The sequence below is a fragment of the Microtus oregoni genome, unplaced genomic scaffold, assembly GCF_018167655.1.
Source record: "Microtus oregoni isolate MIOR12 unplaced genomic scaffold, Mior012 000000F_ref0000247, whole genome shotgun sequence".
Taxonomy (NCBI): Eukaryota; Metazoa; Chordata; class Mammalia; order Rodentia; family Cricetidae; genus Microtus; species Microtus oregoni.
Window position 1 is genome coordinate 6,789,180 of NW_024543059.1, and position 21,758 is coordinate 6,810,937.

The window sequence follows — 21,758 nt, forward strand, 5'->3', positions numbered from 1 at the left end:
GGAAGGTCATAGGGAATTGCCACAACACATCAGTCTTTGTGTCCAGCTATCTGACCTGGTCATACTGTCTCTTGGCCAGGTTGCTTTGTTCTATTGAGCGTTTGCTTCTGCTATGTCCCATATGCATTAGGGGAAACTCTGCTATGGAATCAGGATTTTGTGACTTTATTTCATCCATCTGTATCTGACCTTAAATTTAAGTGTGAAATGGGTTCATTTTTGCAAGTTTAAATGGCGAACCTCTTGTGTGTTTGTACCTTGGATATCTTCAAGGGTCCTAACAGATGGTCCTTTTTGTCCTTTCTTATGATGCAATCACATCTTTTGCTCCATCATTTCCTTTGTTTTTATACCTTATCATGGCCGGACCCCAGTTTCTTCTCCCTTCCTGGTGGCTGGATCTTATAAACTCCCTTCCTTCTCCTGCTTTAAAAGCCCTTGACAGTGAAGCCATGATCTATGCTTCCTCCGGAGTGAGGTTTTATTCTCTGAACAATTGTTTCTTTTGCAGTTCCAGTGTGGTGGATCCAGCTTCCGTTGTGAGTGATATGTCCCAGCAAAATACAAGGAATCCAGCTGTGTCTCTGCCCAAGGTAGACTGAGCCTAGATGTTTAAAATTCTCATGATTGGCAGGAATGCCATTTTCCTCATCATAGCAAAGCAAAACAAACACAAAGAATTTTGTGATTCATTTTGTGTACTTAATTTGGTTATTTAATGTAAGAAGTCCCTCCTGTGGTGGATAAAGTTGATAATTATGTTGGTGCTGCTAAAGACCCAGATGTCTTTTTGTCCTTGAGAGTTAAGTGTCTAAGGACTGGAGAGATGGCCTAAGTGTTTAAAAGGTTTACTGCTCTTTCACAGGACATGAGTTTCCCAACTCCAGCTACATGGAGATCCAATGCCTCTGGTCTCTGTGGCCACGTGCATGGTCATATACCCCCAAGAACAGACACATAATCAAACCTTAACATTGCTTTCAAAATAGCCAGGTGGTGACCTAACATTTAATCCCAGACTTTGGGATGGAGGAGAGCAGAGACAGTAGGGATCTCTGTGAGTGCCAGGCCGGCGTAGTCCAGAGAGTTAGTTCTAGGCCCGTCAGGGCTAGGCAGGGAGACCCTGTCTCAGACAGTAAAAAGTAGAAAGCCTGTATGGTGCTGCCATTCTTAGGCTACTAAACGCGGCTTGTTAGTTCTACCATAGTCTTTACTTTTCGACATAGCTTCTTGTACGAAATTGCCAATTTGCAAAACAGCAAACAGTAATCATTGCGAATAGGTCTTGCATTAATATGAAAAATCAGTGTCAGGAAACGTGTGAACCCTAAGCCACTCTACAGACTGTGTAGGAAGGCCCTGCTTCAAAACAACAACAAACCCGGTCTGCCTGTACTTATACCTTTGCTGCCATGTTAGGATTGGCCAGAACAACTGCCAAGCACTTCACGATGATGGAGGTCATTGCAGACAGCTGTAATCTAGTATAGCAACGAGTGTGGTGGGAAGAGCCCTGGTGGGTATGTGACCTGATTACGGAAACTTGCCCTTGGCCAAGTCTTTGCTCTTTATCAATGAAATGTGCTTCTGATCCAATTTCAAAGGACTTTGGTAATGTGTATACTTTATATAATTGTATCTCTGCTTTTGTATGACATACACTAATTTTATGCTAACCAAATTAAACAGTTTCCCTGGCCCCAAACATGCCAGATAATAGATTGGGCTGTTTAAAGCTATCAAATATGCGAGATCTTAGGCATTCGCTAGTGCTGGGCTGCTATTATGACATTTAAACCAAGTTTAATAAACATTATTTTTCCCCAGCAAAGGAAGAATCCATTTAACAACTCTGAGCTGCCAGAAGATCACTCACCGCCACAAACCAAAAATGAACAGTCAAAAACTGGAAAAGCTGCTTTATTTCAGAACTCAAAAGAGGGTAAATATTATTTTTCTGGACTAGCTATTTTTATCTTTGTTATCCGTGGACTGGGGGAAATACTCAGAGTTCCTTTCACTAAAATAACTCCCTAGAGAATGCGAGAAGTCCTGATGGCTTTCTTCTGCGGCTGCGTCCTTGGTCTAGATCTTAGGAACTGGATGTGTATGCATTCCAGCCCCGGGGCTGTCAATTGTTTCGTGACCTCTGTGCTCTGAGTTCCCTCATCAGTGACATGGGAAAAATTCAGACCAGAGGCGTGTAGTCTTTTCACAGAACAGGGTTTCTGGCAAGTCTGCCATGTGCTGGTCCAGTTTTCTGTCTGAAATTCAAAGAGGCTGAAAAACAAATTTAAAGTTACCCCCAGGAAGAAATGATAAGGCTTGCTGCTCAGAAGTATTTCATCCAGTGTGTCGTTGGGCGGATTTAAGCTGGTCACTTATGGAATTTTACGGGCCAAGAAGAGGAAATGCCAGATAATTCTGTCCCTTCAAAAGCAGCTCTAAGAAGATGCCACTCACTAAAAATTAGCCTATGATGAGAAGCAGTTGGACAGTGATCCGGGGCCTTCGATTAGCCCACCTTAATAAGTTCCCCTCAGGTACACTTTATAGTACACACAAATGTAGGGAAAACTCACTGGGACCTTTTAGCTGTTCACTTTTCAAACTTTTTTGAGAAGATGTTAATTTGGATATTGGGATTCTAATTTTAAACATAGAATTACTTTTTACTGTTTTAATATATGATTTTGAAAGGCTGTGTTTGTGTTTTGTCTTCAGCCTCCTTTGAGGATTTTTTTGAAGACTGTTTTTAGATTGTTTTATGCATGCTTAGTGCCCTCAGAATTCAGAAGAAGGTATCAGATTCCCTGGGACCTGGAGTTACAGATGGTTCTGAGCCACCATGTGCGTGCTGGGGTTTGAACCCAGATCCTCCGTAAGAGCAGCAAGGGTTCTGAACTGCTGAGTCATCTTTCTAGACCCTGAAAACTCTATTTTAAAAGTTTTTATAATCATTGTAAAATATCTCAAAGCACATAAAGCACAGCAATATTTCCAGTAATTTTTTTCACATACAAAATAATGGATCCTGATGTGACATTTTATACATATATACCATAGTGACTTGCTTGTATTCTTCCCCACTACTATCTCTCATCCCTCCCTCTCTTTGTTAGTCCTCCTACAGATGTAAATAAACCCCTTTCAGTTTCTTGTCACACACACCCCTAGATTCCACATAAAAAAAAAAGTGACATTTTTTTTGCTTTTCTTCCTATTTCTCCGTTGTTTTTTAGCCTTTGTCTGCTTTATCTTTGAACCTCTCCCTATATGCTCTCAGGCAGTGCCCCTTCTATGTTCATATCCTCTGTATGTGCATGTATATGTGTGTGTGCACGCATGCCATGACACACCTGTGGAGATCAGAGGGCAACGCTGTGGACTTGGTTCTCTCTGTCTACTTTTTTATGGGTTTTGTAGGATTGAATTCAGTTTGACAATGAGTGGAAAATGCCTTTACCCTCCGAACCATCTTACCAGCTTTCATGTATCAGTTTTAAAAGATGATAAAACTGTTTTCACAACAATTCTGAACAGCAGTATATAGAGTATCTATACACACCCTATCCTACACATGCAGAGCCTCTGTCATGATTAGCATCTGCCACCAGTGTGGTAGGCTTTTGATGACTATAGAAGTACGTTTACTTTTCTATTGCTGTGAAGAGACACCATGACCAAGGCAACTTATAAAAGAAACCATTTAATTTGGGGGTTTGCTTACAGTTTCAGATGGTGAGTCCATGACCGTCATGGCGGGAACACAGCAGCAGACATGGTGCTGGAATAGTAGCTGAGAGCTTATATCTTATTGGAAAGTAGACAGCAGGGAGAGAGAAAGCTAACTGGGAAGGGGGGGGGGGCTTTGAAACCTCAAAGTCTACTCAGTGACGACACACCTCCTCTAACAAGGCCACACCTCCTAATCCTTCCCAAACAGTTCCACCAAGAGGGAACCAGACATTTAAACTACCGCACAGATGAACTACTTTGTGACATCTCTGTTATCCACAGTCAATAGTTCACATCAAGGGTTCGTTCTTGGTATTCTATATTCCACAGCTTTGGACAGATGTGCAATGCTGTGTTTTCGCCATTGTTGTATCACTAAATAACATTGCTACTGTAAACATCATCTGTGTACCAACTTACGAGCCTGTGCCTGCTCCCCTCATGAGGTCTGCGATTATACAGCTTCTTTTGTTGTCTTTACTGTTTCCATAGTGCTTGCTGAATACAGACTAAACTTAGTGCTGCTTTAAAGTGTAGTTCCTCTCCACTTAATATAGGTCTTAATATGTTTTGATTTTCAGATGAATTGTCAAAATCAAAAGAAAAGACTTATATCCCAGATTCAAGTCAAAAGGTAGAGAAAGCAATACAACCCATGTCCCTGGCACCTGAAAATGGGTCTCAAATCAAACCTCCAATCCCGAAGGCCAGAAAATTGCTCTACAAACCGAAGGACCTCAAGACAGATGATGACCAGTCTTTTCCTAGACAAAGGAGGGACTCCCTGAACGCGAAAGGGGCGCCAAGGGGGATCCTAAAGCGCAACTCCAGCTCCAGCAGTACGGACTCAGAAACTCTCCGCCTAAATTACAGCTTTGATCAAAAGAGCAGAAGCCTATCCCCTGGCCTAACCATCCACGAGAGGATTTCCGAGAAGGAGCCGTCTTTAGAAGATGACTCGCCCACAAACTTGCTGGAGCCATTCAAACATGTGAGATTCTCTGCTGTGAAGGATGAACTTCCTCAGGGTCCTAGACCTGTTCTTGGCCAGGAAGTAGGAGAGTTCACTGTTTTAGAGTCTGACAGTTTGCAAAATGGAACAGAAGATGCTGGGGGCCTAGACAAGTTTCAAGATCACCAAAAGCCCTCCCACAGGAAACCTTTGTCTCCTTATCAGTCAGCGTCAAGCCCAAGTGTTTCAGAAAGGGAAACACACCAGCCAACGTCTTTTGGGTCTCTTCCAAGTGATGGGTTCCCTTGTCACTCCGACTTTCAACCCACAAGACCACAGCCTGTTGAGAATTCACCCATCATCAATGATTACCAAGATAAATCACCATCGCTAACAAGACTGGAATCAGAGTTGTCCAAAAGCCCTGCGGGTAAGGGTTATCGTTGCGGGTTACAAAAGCTGTCCCCATAGCTTGAGATACCCAGACCAGTTATCCCTGTAGAAGACCAAGGTATTCTTTAAGCATCCCAGCTAGAATTAAAAAAGCTGCTGTGGTACATGGATTTGGTGATGTTGCCAAAAGAACCAGAATAGCACAGTGCCTAACTTATATTTAATATGAGTTCCCTTACATTTGATCCAATGATAATGATGATGATGATGATGATGATGAAATCAGCCAGGTGTGGTGACTCAGGCCTTTAGTCACAATACTCAGGAGACTGAAGCAGGAGAATCTCAGTGAGTTGAGGTGAGCCTGGTCTACGTAGAGAGTTCCAGGACATCCACAGCTGCGTAATAGAGAGAGCCTGTGTCGAAAAGACAAAATCAAACCAATCACTTGTACAAATGGCAAAGTTTTGAGTTAAATAAAAGTTATATAGATGGTAAGAACTAAATGAATTCTAGTATGTTTGTGTAGAGTAAATATATTATTATTCACCTGCCATTAGGCTGAAAAACCAGACTCTGAGTCCTTTTGAGGGAATATCCTTCCAACTACCTTCTCAGGTCCCTTCTAAGTAATTACCACTTTCTTGGACCCTGAAAAACAAATTGGAAATATAATGTTGTGCACTTTCTCCCATCTTTTTTTGTTTTGTTTTGTTTTGTTTTTTGAGACAGGATTTCTCTGTGGTTTTGGAGCCTGTCCTGGAATTAGCTCTTGTAGACCAGGCTGGTCTCGAACTCACAGAGATCCGCCTGCCTCTGCCTCCCGAGTGCTGGGATTAAAGGCGTGCGCCACCACCGCCCGGCACTTTCTCCCATCTTAAATAAACCTTCATTCAATCCTAAAATAAGTTTTTAATGCCATAAAATTTTAAAATAGCAATAATCAGGTTTCTAATTCAGTTACCTCTCTCTTAGTATTAGGTTAATTCTGAAGTAGTTCAGCTTAGCTTAGCTTAGCCCTACAGTTCGCTGCTCTTTAGGAGACAAAGCTCTTTGCATGTTTAAATTATTTGAATATTACAGAACTTCTTTTATAAAAAGTAACAAAAGTGCTTCTTCAAGTGATGAGAGAATTCATGTGAAAAGCAGTTACTAACGATAGACCAAACATTAGCAAATAATCAGGTGGCTTTTACTTAAACCAGTGGTTCTCAACCTTCCTAATGTTGCAACCCTTTAATACAGTTTCTCATATTGGAGTAATCCCCCAACCGTCAAGTTGCTACTTCATAATTGTGATTTTGCTTCTGATTGTAATATAAATATCTGATGTGCAGGATATCCGCTATGCAACTCCCATGGTGGTCATGACCTTCAGGTTGAGAACCACTGACTTAAATGTTTATCTTAAGCATGAAAAAAAACTTGGGGGATAATATTTTCCTTTGTTGTAATTTATATGGAGGAAATAATAAGGCTTTCCTTGTTTTCAAACTACATCTGCCTCTTCACAGAATGTCTTTGTAATTTTGTATTTAAGTATCGGTCCTGCCAAATTTTAAAATCGTGATTGATTATTTACGTTTTTGGAAGAAAATACTGTCAGCATAGCTCTTTTGATTGGCTCCTAGCTCTACTAGATTCAGAGAGCGCTTAGTGTGCCCATTCACTAAGAGCTCTTTTTGCCGTTTGATTACTGAAATAACATATACAAGAAGGTTCTGGGGCCATCAAAGAATCCTTCAGACATGTGATTCATAGGGGCTTGGCTTTAGCTGTGAGCTTTGATGCAACCAAGACTCATTGTAATTTTACAATGAAAAACAACACAAAGAAATGAAAGATGGAAATATTTTAAAAGAACTATTCTTAATTCTTGATGTAACAACTTTATATGTAAAATACTTAAGAATCACACACAAAATTTTAAAAATTCTCGTCTGTGATATTGCTGATCAACATCAACTTTTGTTAACTTGTCATTTTATAACCTGCCAAAAATTTTAGGCATGAATATAATTCATAAATTGTATTTATAACACCCTGGCTTTTTAAAATATTTTCTTTTGTTTTATGTATATGAGTGTTTCACCTGTTTCTTTGTCTGTGTACCAGGCTGTGCAGGCCATAAGATAGTATCAAATTTCTGAACTGGAGTCACAGATGGCTTTGAGCCACCATGTGGGTGCTGTGAACTGAACCTAGGTTCTCTGGAAGAACAGTCAGGGCTCTTAATCACTGAGCCATCTCTAACCCTACCCCCAAGACTTTTGTTTTTGTTTTTGTTGTTTAGTTCATTACAAACATTTCCCTCATTATTAAATAGTCTGTACAACAGACACATAAATTTTATGACTTTCCCAAGTATTGACCTATATCTAATGAGACCATATGCATTTAAGTAAGGAAGCTAATATCTACTGTATATCAATATTATGCAAATCTCTTACATTTTCATATTTAGTCAGAGTTGATTAAAATTAAATATTGAATTTTATAAACTGGTATGATTTTATTGGGTCTGAAAATGTGGCTGACTTCATAAAAATTCAGCCCTTCTTGTGTTAAGCATACGCCTCTCCAGGTACTGTGCAGCTTAGCATAAAAACAAAAAGGATCAGAGTCTTCCCTAGTATCTTAAATCAATACCTTATGAGTTTTTATAAAATGCTTGTGTTCTTGTGAGTGAACATTCTATGTACGTTGTGATTCAGGCTTGTAAAGAACGCAAACACACTTCTTTAGACCCCTAGCTGTGGGTTACCTAATAACAGTTTGATTGGCTTGTCTTACAGAAGTAACTCCTGACTCACAGTTGAAACGGTAGAAAGAAAACGGGAAGTGACGGAGGAGGCTATTCTGATTAGATTTCTGAACCTCCAGCATGCAGACTAGTCACCAGGACAGATATTTGAGGAGTCAGGCCCAGGAATGCAGATATTCCCCTTTTCTTATCCAAGTGCTCTGGAAAGAATTCGTTGTTTAGTCTCACTTGAAAGTTGTTTGCCCGACTCCTGAAATGACTTCAGCTTGTGCCCCTCAAAGCCTCCTCTAGTTAACGGCAACCTCCCGTGGATGAAGAAAGCCATAAAGCCAATATGACAGAGCTTTCTCAGTTTTTGGTTCTAGGCAAATATTTGAAAGCTGGAGAAGATTAATACTTAAAATGTAACTTGGAGCAGAATGTAAAACTCACATGGTTTTAAAACCATAAACCATGCACTCCAAAGTAATCACCCCGAGTACTTCTCCACATGACTTTGCGGGTCTACATCTGCCTTCCTGTCCTGTTTCAAGGCACTTTTGACAGAGTAGTCAGTTAGACTATCTTATACCAAACTCCCTGGAAGATGCTGGCGTGAGCTGCTAATATTGTAGAAAGGGCAAACCAAAGTGCCCATTGGAGATGCTAGAATAAAGGATTAAATAAGGGTCCTGTAAGCAATATCTTATTCAGAAGAGCACTTCTGTGTTGCAGATGAACTGACACCTTGCGCTGCGCCTGAGCCTTCTCAGACATCAGATCACAGCTTTAGAGACCATCAGCAAGGTAAGCCCCTTCTCCTGGCTCTCGGTGCCCAGACATCCTCGCGCTTGGGTCCGTGTGCTACTGAGACAAGGAAGACAACCGACGATTCCATATCTAAAGTTCTAGACTGGTTTAACCGAAGTTCTCACACAGAGGGCAGTATGTCGTCCCTCCAGAATCTCCAGGGACTAGATCCCAGACAGCAAACAGACTCAGAACCACAGATTACTGTTCCCTTGATGACGGACAATACCTGTGTAAAAGGCGACTCAAAGATCCTGCCGTCCACTAAAATTAAACGGAAGCCTGTGAGATTGGATTCGACGTTCCAAGAGGAGGGACATGTGGCGGTTTCTGAAGCTTGCCAAGATGCTGATGCACTTCTCAAATCTAACTCTGCAAATAGGTCCCAACAGGGCACCCCAAAGGAGGGTCCGGACACACTGCAACCGTTTGAAAGATACAGAATCCCAAGTCAAAGGAGTGTCAGTATGGTTTGTAGCCAAGGTTCAGAGAGTACTGGAGAAGGATGTGGGACAGTTAGTCCAAACAGTAGCTACCTCCTCAGTGCTCTGAAAAGATCTGAAGCAGAGCCCCAAGTTCCATGGAACCCAAAGCGTACTGGCAGCTTAGGTAAAGAAGAATCCAAATTTCATGTGCCCCAGAAAAGCAAAGGGAACACACATGTGAATGTTGGCACTTCTGCAATTGTTCTAGACTATAACTCGAAAGATGATCTGGAGGGCCAGAGCAAAACCAGGAACACTTCCATCCTAAAACCATCCCTAAAGCCAGAGAATTGTGAGTTGCCACTCGGTGCTGCTGACAGTGGATCTTCTTGGAGGAAGCCTGAAGGCCAGGTGGTAGCAGGTGACGGTACCCAAAACCAAGTGCTGAGAGAGACATACAAGAGCGTGAGTGATAGAATATCCTTCTGGGAAGGAGAAAAGGTTGGAGCTAAGATAAAGACAAAAGAACCCACACCTTCTTGTGGCCAGGAGCCATCTTCTGCTAAAGCACACAAGCCTGCAAAGTCACAGGTCATGTTCACGGGCAGTTCAACTCCAGGCCAGAGTGAATTTGATCAAGTCACTGCTAAAGAAGTGGTCCTTGATGAGAATGACCAAACACCCCACCTCTCCTGTTTTTATCCTTCAAATAAACCTAAAACAACTAGACCCCCAACATCAGGTGCATCCAAAACCTATTCTTCAGCTGACCAGTCAGATAAAGTGTCTCCTCTTCACACTGCTGGTGATGAAATATGTCATTCTTCGGAGAAAGACAGATTTGTATTTGATCAATCAAATGCCAGCTTCAAAGTTCTGTCCCTAAAAGAAAGAATGGGTGAACCCAATATGGAACAAGCCTATCATCATTCTCAGTTTGAGAATTTGAGAAAGTTTTGGGGCCTGGGAGCCAATGTAAATAATACAGATAATGATGAGACTAATAGTTCAGCACATACACAGAAATCCGTGCCATTTGACAGCCAAAAATCCAAGGAGTTTGACAGCATGAAATCATCGAGAGAAAACACCCACGTAGAAGAAGGGAGACATTTAAGACAGAGACATATTACGGCAGCTGAAGAGATGGAGACATCAAATTCAAAGGGCATATTCCAAGCACCGCCAGATGAAACCGCAGTTCCACGAAAACCACCCAGAAAGTTCACCTATCATTCAGCAGGAAATGATCCTTCCAAGGAAAATGTGGGAAAAAACATGGGGTGTTTTGTTGCTCCAGTAATAGAAGAGACAAGGGATTGCTCAGATCAAGAAATTCAAGAATCCATAGTGAAAACAAGCGTTTTGCCTCCTGTCTCTAAAGACACGTTCAATCACAGGCTACAGAAGTTGCTGGCAGAAGGTGCTGTTTCAGCAACCCAGACTTCTGGCAGGAGCGTTCAAGAACAGAAAGCCCTCTATGTAGGTGTTTCTGAAACAGGGTCTCATAAAGCAGGTATTAACGAGGAAAAGGAAGATGTCTCAGGGCCCAAGAAGACCCTTAAGGAGCGTGTAGATGAAGTGGTAGCACTTCCACAGATTCAACAGAGCTCCAGTGTAGACCAACTCCTGAAGGAAGCAGCTAGATCTTCATCCACTCCCTTGCCATCCCCATTGGAACTTGCAACCGCTAGGCCCAACTCCCCATCTAAAGATGACAGGTTGTTTGAAAGGTGGATAGAACGGAAGCATAGTCCTTCAGGAGATCAGAGAGGGCTAATAGGTCCCTCTCCACAGGGTGTTGAAACTTCGGAAGATACAGCTCTCACCCAGAAGGCTGAACGTTGGAACCCAGAAGGCCAGCCTCAGCCGGCTGCAGAAAGGTCTTTTCCCCAGGCTCAGCCTTTCCGTTTTTTTGAGGGCGTTTCCAATTCTTCAGCAGCTGTGTCTTTAACTCGGAATACTCATCTTGTGTCCCAGGATGGCACATTGCCTTCTCAGGGGGAAATTTCAGAGGCTATAGAGCAAGTTGTTCTTCCCTCCAGACCAAAGGAGACGAACATAGATGCTGTCTTACAGAGGCTCCTTAGAGAAGCTGGAGAAGTGAAAACCACACTTCCTGAGAGAGTGCAAACAGCAGATAGACCCTCAAGTTCTCAGAGAGTGAGTCCCCCATGGACTGCTGTGGATGCTGTTGTTCCAGACATGGACTTCCGTTCCTTTTACACAGCTCCTGATACAGTTCATGAAGGTGGATCTTACTTATCTGCTGGAATGTCACGGTCAGAACATCTCGTTAGGTCATCTGTCTCTGCTGTCACTCAGCAAGTCCACGAGCCTCTTCAGGAAGTGGTAAAGACAGTGAGGGAAACCCTTATTCAGCCCAAGTTGGAGTGCCTTGAATTTAGGGCTGGCTTGGAAAAACTACTGAAGGAAACATTAGAAAGTTCCCTGTCGAAAGAAGAGGATACAGAGACTATTTCTCCATCAGCTGTAACAGGCAGGTGTGAGATGTCCCAGCAACTTGCTTCTGAATTCTGTCCTAAAGAAATCCAAGAAACTGTAGAGAAGGCTGAGGCTCCATCAGTAACTCAGAGTGCCTTTGATGATGGTTTTGAGAAACTTCTTAAAGAGATGTCTGAAGGACCTTGTCAGCTCGGGATGTCAGCTAAAGAAGACAGTAAGAAGCAGCCTTCACAGGCAGAGCAAGACAGGTTCTTGGGGAAAATCCCCCATCTTTATCAGAATGCCCCAGGAACCTCTAAGATGGAGGTTAAGTGTAAAGGGTTGGAATCTGAACTCAACCTTGGTGACAAATTATTAGGAGGAGATGAAGCTGTGATTGGTCCATCAGTAGATGTTCGGGGTTACCCACATGGGTTTGGAGTCCCTGAACACTCCCAACTTTATGGAGACTATGAAATAGAGACCATTGAAACGGTCCAATCTGTAGGGGACAGGGGCAGAGAAAGGGCTGTTACAGAAAGCTCATGGGCTCCCCAGGAACCTGACTTTGAAGAAGCTCCTGAGGAAGTTAGCATGTCCAGAAATAAGCAACTCATTGCTCTTCTGGAATCAACAGGAAAACCTACAGCAATGAGTAAAGCTGAATCCATCCTAGCAATACCACATAAGAGACAAGATAAAGAGCAGAGACTAGAAGCAAGCTCTGAATCTGAGTTCTCAGATGGGAACACCAGCTCTGACAGGGAGAGCTGGAGAAATACCAGTGAGTGTCTGGGAATTTTTACTCCATAATGAGTCTGCTTTATGGGATCTGTGCATGAAGGATGAGTTTTTAAAGACTGGGGTCCATTTGGTATTCCACCTTAATGATATTTTTGTTGTTGGTGTTGTTTGGTTGAGTTCTCCTAAACTTTTCTTAATTAGAAAAAGCCTTTTTGCCTATACTCTTTATTTGGGTAGTTTGAAAAACACAGCTTTCTTAGCAGGCTGTGTTTCAGAATCATCTCATTAAATCTATAAAATGTTTAGAGCCCAACAGTATTTTTTAAATAACTTGTTAGGGGATTAGAAGAGTCTTGAAGACACACACGCCATTTGTTTTCTTGGGAATAATCAGGATTTCTCAACTGACACTCCTCCAGGAAGTCTTTGTAGGAGTCGCAGGGGGGAAGTTCCACAAATGGACCCAAACTCACCCTGTAGGATGGGTGTTTTAGCATGGGTGCAGCTAACACCCAGGGCCAGATGCAAGGCCTCAACTTCCCTTTTCTCAGATGCTTTGTGCTGAGGGTCTCCTACCCCATATTTCTTCCTTCTCTCTTCCCGCGTATCTACAGAATCATCTTCCCCTTCTCAAATACGTTTTCAGTCCACTTGAGGGCGTTGCTTGGCCCTGCTGCCTTGGCTAAGCTGTGAAGGCTCTTTACTCAACAGCTACATTCATCTCAGCGCACGGAGGGCTCTGTTTTCAATCAAGCCATAAAACACCAAGCTTGCCTTGATTTGATGTTGATCAACTCTTGGGCATTTTGGCAGAAAAAAAAGAGAGCAAACTGGAATGGGACGTTACCCGATGAGGCAGGGGAGGATGCTCTCTGACTGGAGCGTTTTAACCAAAGCTGCTTAACCGTAGTTGAACATCTTCTTTCTGGTTTGACAGTGGTGGAAATACAGGGACTCTACTGAGTGGCTGGCTTGTGAGATCTGAGTTCTTTGACAAGTAGCTATAGCATCTTCTCTGGACCACCAACCCAAAGATCCGTATGGGATCCCAATCAGTCAAGATTAGTCTCTTTTAACAAATGTTGCTGACTAAAAAACTAAACAAGAAAAGTGAAATGTTTCCTAAAACCAAACATTCATGAGAATAAAACCATCCCACCAACTCTGTTGAGGTGTTCTCTTACTAATCTGCCCTTTGAGTTAGGTGGGTAAACTGGCCTAAAGAGGGTTTGTGAATCTGCACTCCGTATAGAAACTCTTGTGTAATGTGTATAACCATTTTTGTGGTACACTAGCGTCTTACTGACTGAACAGCAATAACCCATCTAAGTAAGAAACAAGTACTGATGACAGGCAGAATCAAAAAGGATATTTTTAAAATTATGAGTCCCTCATGGTTTTTATAGCCTTGAAAACCAACAGGCAGGAAGCAGTGGAATGCATTGGGGAAGAAACTTTCTTCAAGGTTCCTTAGTTTTGATGAACAGCTTAACATGCTGGCCTTGTGGCTAAGTTCTTAACCACGAACCACTTTAATATGTTCCTGATGGTGGCAGGGACGCTTGTCCATGGCCAAATACTTTTGGAAATGCTGGGTAATTATGTACAAGAGGCATCCTGGATTTATTTTGTCTTAGAACCCATTTGCTGAAGGATGCATATTAAGTACATTAGGTAGACTGGGAATGCATTTCAGAAAATTAATGCCTAGAATCACTGATTGATTGATTGATTGATTGATTGATTGATGGAATAATTTGCTGAGTCAGCTCATATTTTTGAAGTCTATATGAGTGTAAATCTTCTAGTCATGGATGTTAATACTCAGGACTTACCCCTGATGGAGTTTTCAGTGTTTAAGTGAAATCCTTAGATGTATGCAAGGACTGTTCTTATTACATGATGACCTCTTTTTTCTCTTAGTTATAAATGTATGCATAAATATAATACACAATGTGTTTTAAATTTAATAATTAAAAATGTCTTTAGATATAATGAAAATCAAATGTTTATAGATCTAGAGGCATTAGTAAATAATGAAATCCTCCCTACCCTTTAAAACGCTTTCGTCAATTAAAGAGTTGATTACTTTTCTTTTCCTTTTTTTTTTTTTTTTTACCATTTAGTTGGTAATTTTTCTGAATCTTGAAATCTAGAAATCCCACTGCTATTGGTGTGGAGAGCCCGCCCATCATGTGCTCGGCCCTGCACAGATGTGAACCATCTGAATCCTGCCTTCTGTAGTTTTCTGCTAACATTTTTTTAATGGCCCCCAAATCATTTCATGTCTGTCTTCAAAAACCAGAATGTGAAGTGTGAAGATCCAAGCTGTGACTCAATAAATTTTGTGCCTAAAATAGAGGTGTGGATAACTCAGAGAGGGCTTTTGTATTAGCGTGGCAACCTCACTGTTATTGGGCTGTGCTTTCTCACGACCAGGAGAATTATCTCTGAGAAGCGTGTTGATGGCAGATATTTTAGTTTCTATTGTGATGTAGGGGAGGCTCGATGTACAATTTCTCTTTTCGCCCTGTGGTTTCAGTGTCCCCTGGTGAGAGAGGCTTTTGCTCTTGTCGTGTGCAGCCTTCATCGTTTTTGTCTCGTAACAGGTTCAGAAGAAGAGCACAGCCCTGTTCTGAGAGCTTTGGGAAGGAGCGCGGCTAGGACAATGCCTTCCAAAAGTCTCGACGACATTTCATCAGACTCAGCAAGTGAGAACAAAGTCTGCCCACTGTCCATGTCTCACCCGAGCTTAAGAACGCTTGTGCGCTCTTCCGTGGCCTCACTGCATGCCTGCATGCACCGACCCCCCAGTGCAGGTGCCGCCAGACTAGACTAAAGCATACTTTCCCAAGTGCACTCAAACGGCTTGCCCTTCGGTGTCTGAAACTTTGCTTTTAAAATAACTCACGATATTTAATCTTGAGAAAATCAGATTTCCTTGGGTTGCTACATCCCAGCTTGAGGATGGGAGACTTAGTGGTTAAAGAACTTGAGGTGCAAGCATGAGTGATATATATATATATGTGTGTGTGTGTGTGTGTGTGTATACATATATATAAATATGGAGAGACAAGGAATCCCCAGGGCAAGCTCACTAGCTAGACTAGCCAAATCAGCGAGCTCCAGGTTTAGTGAAAGACCCTGTCTCAATACATAAAGTAGAAACTGATAGAGGAAGAAACTCTTCTCAACCTCTGGCCTCCTCAAGCATGTTCATACCTCAGGTATAAACGACACATGTATGCATATGTGACTATGCACGCACACACACACACACACAAAATTCAATAAAAATACAAGTAAAGTGGGTTTTAAAGAACAGCTGTAGCTAATCATGCCAGGGAAATTTGTACTAGTAATTAGCATCTACTGAATAGTCAACAAGTTGTCTAAGAATTTTCCACAAGCTCCTACCTGCCCATGAGAGGCAAACAGTTATCTGCATATTATAACTGAGCAAAATGGTCAAATAAGAGATCAAATGCCTTTCTTAGTATTACACAGTAGACCAGAGGCTCAAAATAGACTACTGTCAACAGTGTTTACAAAGCGACCATATTACATATGACAGTGTTGGGTGCGTAATGCATTTTTCCTTGATATGAATTTGGATTAGTCCTTGACTTCAAGAACCTTCCTTTCTCTTCTATCACTCTCCTGCTACTCAGACACTTCTTTTGGTACCGGCCAAAGACTACCATGAAGTGGTATGTCAGGTACTGTTTCATGCAGGCTGTTGCTTCCCTGGTGAAGAGGGGAGGGCTTCGGATGTGACAGCATGCACATCGGGACTCATGTGCCAGACCAGTGGACTTAGAAGCCGCGGCCTCTGGAGTTTTGTTCCTACTATTTTGAAGCGATGATCTGTCCTGGGGTTGCTGATGACCATGAGAAAATTTATTACATAGAAGTTAACCCCTGCCAAACTGAAATGATTCCTGACATTGTTGGGCTTAGGATAAGTTTTAGGTACTCACAATTTAAGATTTTAAACAAAAATCAGGGTTTAGATAGAAAGGGAAAAGAGCTCTGTCCTCAAAATGATCCATAAATTCAGAGATTCCCAGGGCATAGAAGAAATATCCCCAGTTCAGATTGCAGCTGTAATCCTCCCAAGGATCTTGGAATTTCAGGGTTGGAGGGGACCCTGAAAGTCATTCATTTCAACCTCTCTCAGCAGCAGAATTCCCACTAAAGCCTCCTCAACAGGTGGCCAGCCCCCACATCCGCCTGAATGCTTCCAGAAAAGGCAAGTCTAGTCCTCTGCTGGACAGCTCTGATTGTCCTTCCTTACGTTAGTGATGGGCACCAAGGCAAAAAGGAGAGAAAGGCAACAATTGTGCTATTTAATAAAAAAACAAAACAAAACAAAACCCCTCTTGTCTGAGAAGTATAGGGTTATTTCCATGGTGCAGCTTTAAAGTGCTCAGGAATGTGTAGGGTTAAAAAAAAAAGTGAGCTGCCCGTATGCGTATTCCTGCGTGCTCTCTCTCCCAAATACCGATACCCACTCACACACTAGCCTGCCAAGATTCCACTCAGCAGCTGGTCCCCAGTTCCATCTCTTTGGTTGGCTTCCCATGCGAGCCTCCCAGAGGCACATGCAAACGATGATGCACATACACAAATATTTGCTAATGACCATAGGTTTGGGAAGGTGTTAGTCATGGCCAGAGTCTTACCCTCTGCCGCAGAATAGAGAGCCTGCTTCAGCCCTGCGCTTTCCCCTGCTGTCAGCGGATTGCTTGCTGTGAGCTAACCCTTCTAACCCATGGGAGTCAGTGCACAGCCCTTCGCCGATGTGAGCCGCATCGGGCTGGAATGGAAGCGCCGGCTAAGACACTGGCTCAAGTAGCTAATCTAAAAAGAAACTGTTTGGGGAAAGACATCTTGGTTGCACCCCCTTACTGCATCTTGACTAATTGCTTCCCACTCCCAACGGTGGCTTGGAGCTTCCAGGGACGATCTCATTGTTCCCTTCTCATCAAGGCTCAGCCACATTAACCATTTGTTAATTTTTCCTGAACAGATCAAGCAAAAGTAGATAATCTGCCGGAAGACTTAGTACGTAGTGCTGAAGATGGTAAATATCTTTATGTATTTGCATGTTTGTTTGTGTGTTGAGTTCTGGGGTGATTTGGGCAGTCACGGGGATGCAGCTGCTGGATAAATAGAAGAACGTCATTTTCCAGTATGTACCGGATAGTGCGTAAGTTGTAAGAGCATACTGACTTGGTACATTTAATACTGCGTGTATTCTTCAGGCTTCTGCTGGTGATAACATGAGGATCTCATCAGATGCACCAGAGAAGCAAGGATTTCTATAAATAGGAAATTATATTTCTGTGGGTATGAGCTAATTTGTGTTACTCCGACTTGCAGAACTCTCCGAAGGCAGAAAGAGTAGAGAAGGAACCTGGGTTAAATTGTTCGTGTATTTGATTCCCAAATCTTAGCAGTTAGGATTTTTCTGGGCAAAACTAATAGTCTTAACTTCCAAGGTCAGGGCTCAGGACTAGAGTAGGAAAACCTGCCCATGATTATATAAGTGAATAAGGGTTGGAGGTGAGATGAATTGATTTCAACTATTAAGGAACCAAAGCTCTTGAAGTATGTATTACATTTGTTATCAAATTAACTGTGTAATAGAGCCTTGATGGGGGAGGGGAAGAAAGGCTGGAAACGAGTCTGATTCTTGCAGTTCAGCAGCTGAGCAAATGAATGATTTATATTTGCCGACAGTTCCTAAGTTTTGTGAGCTGCTTTTGCTATAATCATAAAAATATGTACTTGAACTATGCTAAATGCACCACAAGAGCGTCTCGGAGGTAATATTTTTCTTTTACTTTTATGTATAGTTTCCTTGTTTTATATTTACATCCCCCTCATTGAAATAAATGAGAAAATGGGTTTAGTCTTTATTTTGAAGATTTAATAAAGAAGTTCAGAGAAATAAGGTGACCTTTCTGCAGTCATGTAGTGCTTCAGTCAGTGAGAGAGCGGAAGCGTCATCTCAGATGCTCCTGGCCCGGTTCTTCCCTGCCATGTCCATGCAGTGTTGGAGTGGCTTCCAGGAATGAGACCTCAGGTCTCCTAGGCTGCATCTGAGACTTTTAACTGAGCAGGAGGCTTTAACGGGGTTAATGTAGGATCAGACTGGGGCACGACAAACTGAAAGCCTGTCGGATGAACTCTGCAACTTCGGCTCTGATACTAGCCTTTGAGTTTAATCCTCAACTGAAATGCTGTTTTATTCTCGATGTTACTCTTTCGGGTAGATCAAAAGGCAGACCAGGAACCAGATACAAATGAGTGTGTACCAGGAAGTGAGTAGCAGGACATTGCTCATGGATGACTAAATGTTTCATTCTACGTAACATTAAATGTGCTAATGAACTAATCCATTAATACCACAGCACTTATTATTACTGTATTTCTGAAGCTTGCAAAAAAACTATTTCATTCTGATAAAGGCTTATTAAGCACAGTTTACTCCTGCCTATACCAAAAGAATGTATTGTCACTAAGAAAGAGTTGTATAACGTGCTTACATAAATTGCTATTGATCAGTTATTGACTTCTCTCTGTTCTTTGACTTTGCTCAAAGTCAAATGGGAAGATTTTTATTTTTTTTTTTTGCAGTTAAGTTTTAGGTTGCATTGTGGTCAAGCATGTCAGGTCTCTATAACTTTTATACAACAGTAGTCATAAAGCAATTTATTGCTTATTAGAATTCCCCCCCCAAAGAACTGTGCTTTGGTAGTTCATAAATAGTATGGTTGGATATATCTCCCTACATATCTATAAAAGTAAGATTTCTTGTATTCAGTGTTTAAATTATAAGATTTGAAACTGGCTTCAAACAGTAAATAGTCTATCTAAAAATGGTGAATATTTGAATCTATACAAAATAAATGTTTACTTTTGCTACTAATGCCCATCAACTAATTTATATTCACTAGACGACAAGGATGTTTGTTCCCAGTTGTTGGTATCAAGATTATCTACATAAGTCTGGCCACAATCTTAAGGGCAAATTATGTATTTAAAGTGGTCCTCTGGGGCCTTATAAAGCATGGTCATTGGCGCCCCTCTTTCACGAATGTAGATAGACACTGTCGGTCTGAAGCCAGTGCTACCCAAGACTCTCTCAGGTCCACAGTGTTAAGTATAGTAACCCCCAGCAGCCTTTGCTAATGGCCTTCCTGCAGAGAGCAGCCAAGTGGAAGAGACCGAAGATGGAGAAACAAAGTGCTGATGGCTAACATCTAGCTTGAAATCCGAGCCTGCTCCCAGGTCTTCCTGCCAGGGAGAAAGGCACTTGAGCTCTGGCTCATGACTTGACAAATTCTTAAGAGCCGCCTAGGAAAGGAGGCCGCTCTGTCTGGCTGCTGCAGACGGAACAAGTGGCCGCCCCAAAGATGCTTATGGCTAGAGACTTTTCCTGTTGCCTTGGAACTGGGAGGTGCTGAAGTCTGGGCATCTGATTTTATGTTTGCTGTGTTTGTTTAACATTTTGTTTGAGGCATGAAAACAAAACATAGGAAGACATAGGCAGCAAATCTCTGATTTCATTCATAGCCTAATAGACCAATTATGTGCTGTTACTGTAGGTAAATTCTCTTCTTCAGCAATTTTTAAAAATTGGTTCTTACTGTCTTTTTCTTAGTAAATAACATATTCCTACCATAAGACAAAAATGAAATGTATGATTAAAAATACATAACTGAAGCTCACAAATATGAAACTGATTACATTTGAGGAATCTGACCCATCTTCATCATCCAACAATATACTTTGCTACAATGAAACAACAAAAAGATTTTTATAATCTTATGAACCCACACATAGGACATGACCTAATCTTGAGTTGTTTCCACTGTAACTTACCCAAAAGTACACACACACGCACATGTACACACACACTCGCATACACACATACAAAAATGCAGATGTGCACATACAAACACACACGTGTGCATGCTCACACCCTTAGTTCTTTGAGAAATGATAAAGTGGGTGTTCTAATAAGACACTGTATGGTTTGGTGTATGTATTTACCTTTGTGAGCCTCAGACTAGATGAGAACTGATATAGAATATGCATGTATTTAATATTTGTAGCTCAGTTTGTGTTCCCTTCATTAGATTTGTTTCAGCTAAAGATGAGATAAGCTACTTTTTTCTTTCTTTCTTTCTCCTGTTTTTTTTTTTTTTTTTGGTTTTTTGAGACAGGGTTTCTCTGTAGTTTTGGAGCCTGTCCTGGAACTAGCTCTTGTAGACCAGGCTGGCCTCAAACTCACAGAGATCCACTTGCCTCTGTCTCCCGAGTGCTGGGATAAAAGGCGTGCGCCACCACTGCCTGACCCAAGATTAGCTAATTTCTTTAAGGCTGGATTTGCGCCTTTTGAGTTATACAGAGAAATGCAATTTGATTTGTATCTACTTCCTAATGGCAATTTGAAGAATAAAACCAAATGAATATATTCATATTGTGTTCACGACGTAATTTGAAGATGATGTATCATAAAAACTGGTGTTTTAAAAAATTACGTATACAGCGCCCAGGCAGTGAAAAATATCTTGAAATATAAAACTCTCATTGTAATAGCTATTACTCACCATATCAAAAGCTTACACATTATAATTCATGTACAAAAGAAGAAAATAGTTTCATAGCTAGAGATATGCAAATTAGGGTCCAAGCCTTCTTTACATATACTTAGTGTATTAGGAAGAAGTCATATGTTATCTTTTCTTAGTCAGAGTATATTAACTTGATCCATTAAACCAGGCCTCGGTATATTGAAGATTCTTTGACCCAAATGGTGTCTAAATATGTATTTTTGATGATTTCTTTTTTTTTTCTTTTTTTATTTTTGAGACAGGGTCTCTTTTTATGTAGCCTGAGCTGGTGTGGAAATTGTCATGTAGACCAGGCTGGCCTTCAATTCACAGAAATCTACTTGCCTCTGAATTCAGAGAACTGGGATAAAAAGACATGTTTTATCACACTTGAATAAAATAGTTTATTTTAAAATTATAGCTTCTCATAATTCTGAGTGAGGACCATCATCAGATCCATGGTATCACAATGGTATTACCTCTTTCTCTCTCTCTCTCTCTCTCTCTCTCTCTCTCCCTCCCTCCCCTTTCCCCCCCCCTCTCTCTCCCTCACACACACACACACACACACACACACACACACACACACACACATCAGGAATGTTCTTAATCACTAAATAAACAAACCTGGTCTTAGGCACTGCATAGTCAAGGATCCTTACTGTTGAATTGTGAACATATATCCTTATTGTCCAAATGAAATAGTTTTTCAGCCTGCAGCATGTCATAAATCTGGATCTGGTTGGTGAGGGAGGGGAGGGGAGATGAACCAATCCATCACAGCACTTAGGGTTCAAAGCTCTGATGTGGAAAAACATAAGTAAAATCAATTCGCATTGACGGGCAAGGGTCTTTTAGGGACTGTGGTCTTTTTCATTTTG

General features: G+C 41.6%; 1 protein-coding gene across 9 annotated transcripts in view; it reads left to right on the top strand.

Moving 5' to 3' along the window:
- The window catches only part of Sytl2 (synaptotagmin like 2), a 96,836-nt gene that overhangs the window by 58,230 nt on the left and 16,848 nt on the right, over positions 1-21,758 (top strand). For 2 of the 9 annotated variants that reach the window (XM_041640548.1, XM_041640419.1), the window contains exons 4-10: positions 512-593; positions 1,828-1,942; positions 4,320-5,120; positions 8,562-8,633; positions 14,860-14,961; positions 17,283-17,336; positions 18,532-18,579. In XM_041640548.1, the coding sequence (XP_041496482.1) occupies positions 512-593; positions 1,828-1,942; positions 4,320-5,120; positions 8,562-8,633; positions 14,860-14,961; positions 17,283-17,336; positions 18,532-18,579 (1,274 nt within the window). Of the gene's footprint in view, positions 1-511; positions 594-1,827; positions 1,943-4,319; positions 5,121-8,561; positions 12,291-14,859; positions 14,962-16,793; positions 17,337-18,531; positions 18,580-21,758 lie in introns of those variants that run through there. The other 7 variants (XM_041640126.1, XM_041640191.1, XM_041640482.1 and 4 more) reach the window with 7 other exon arrangements.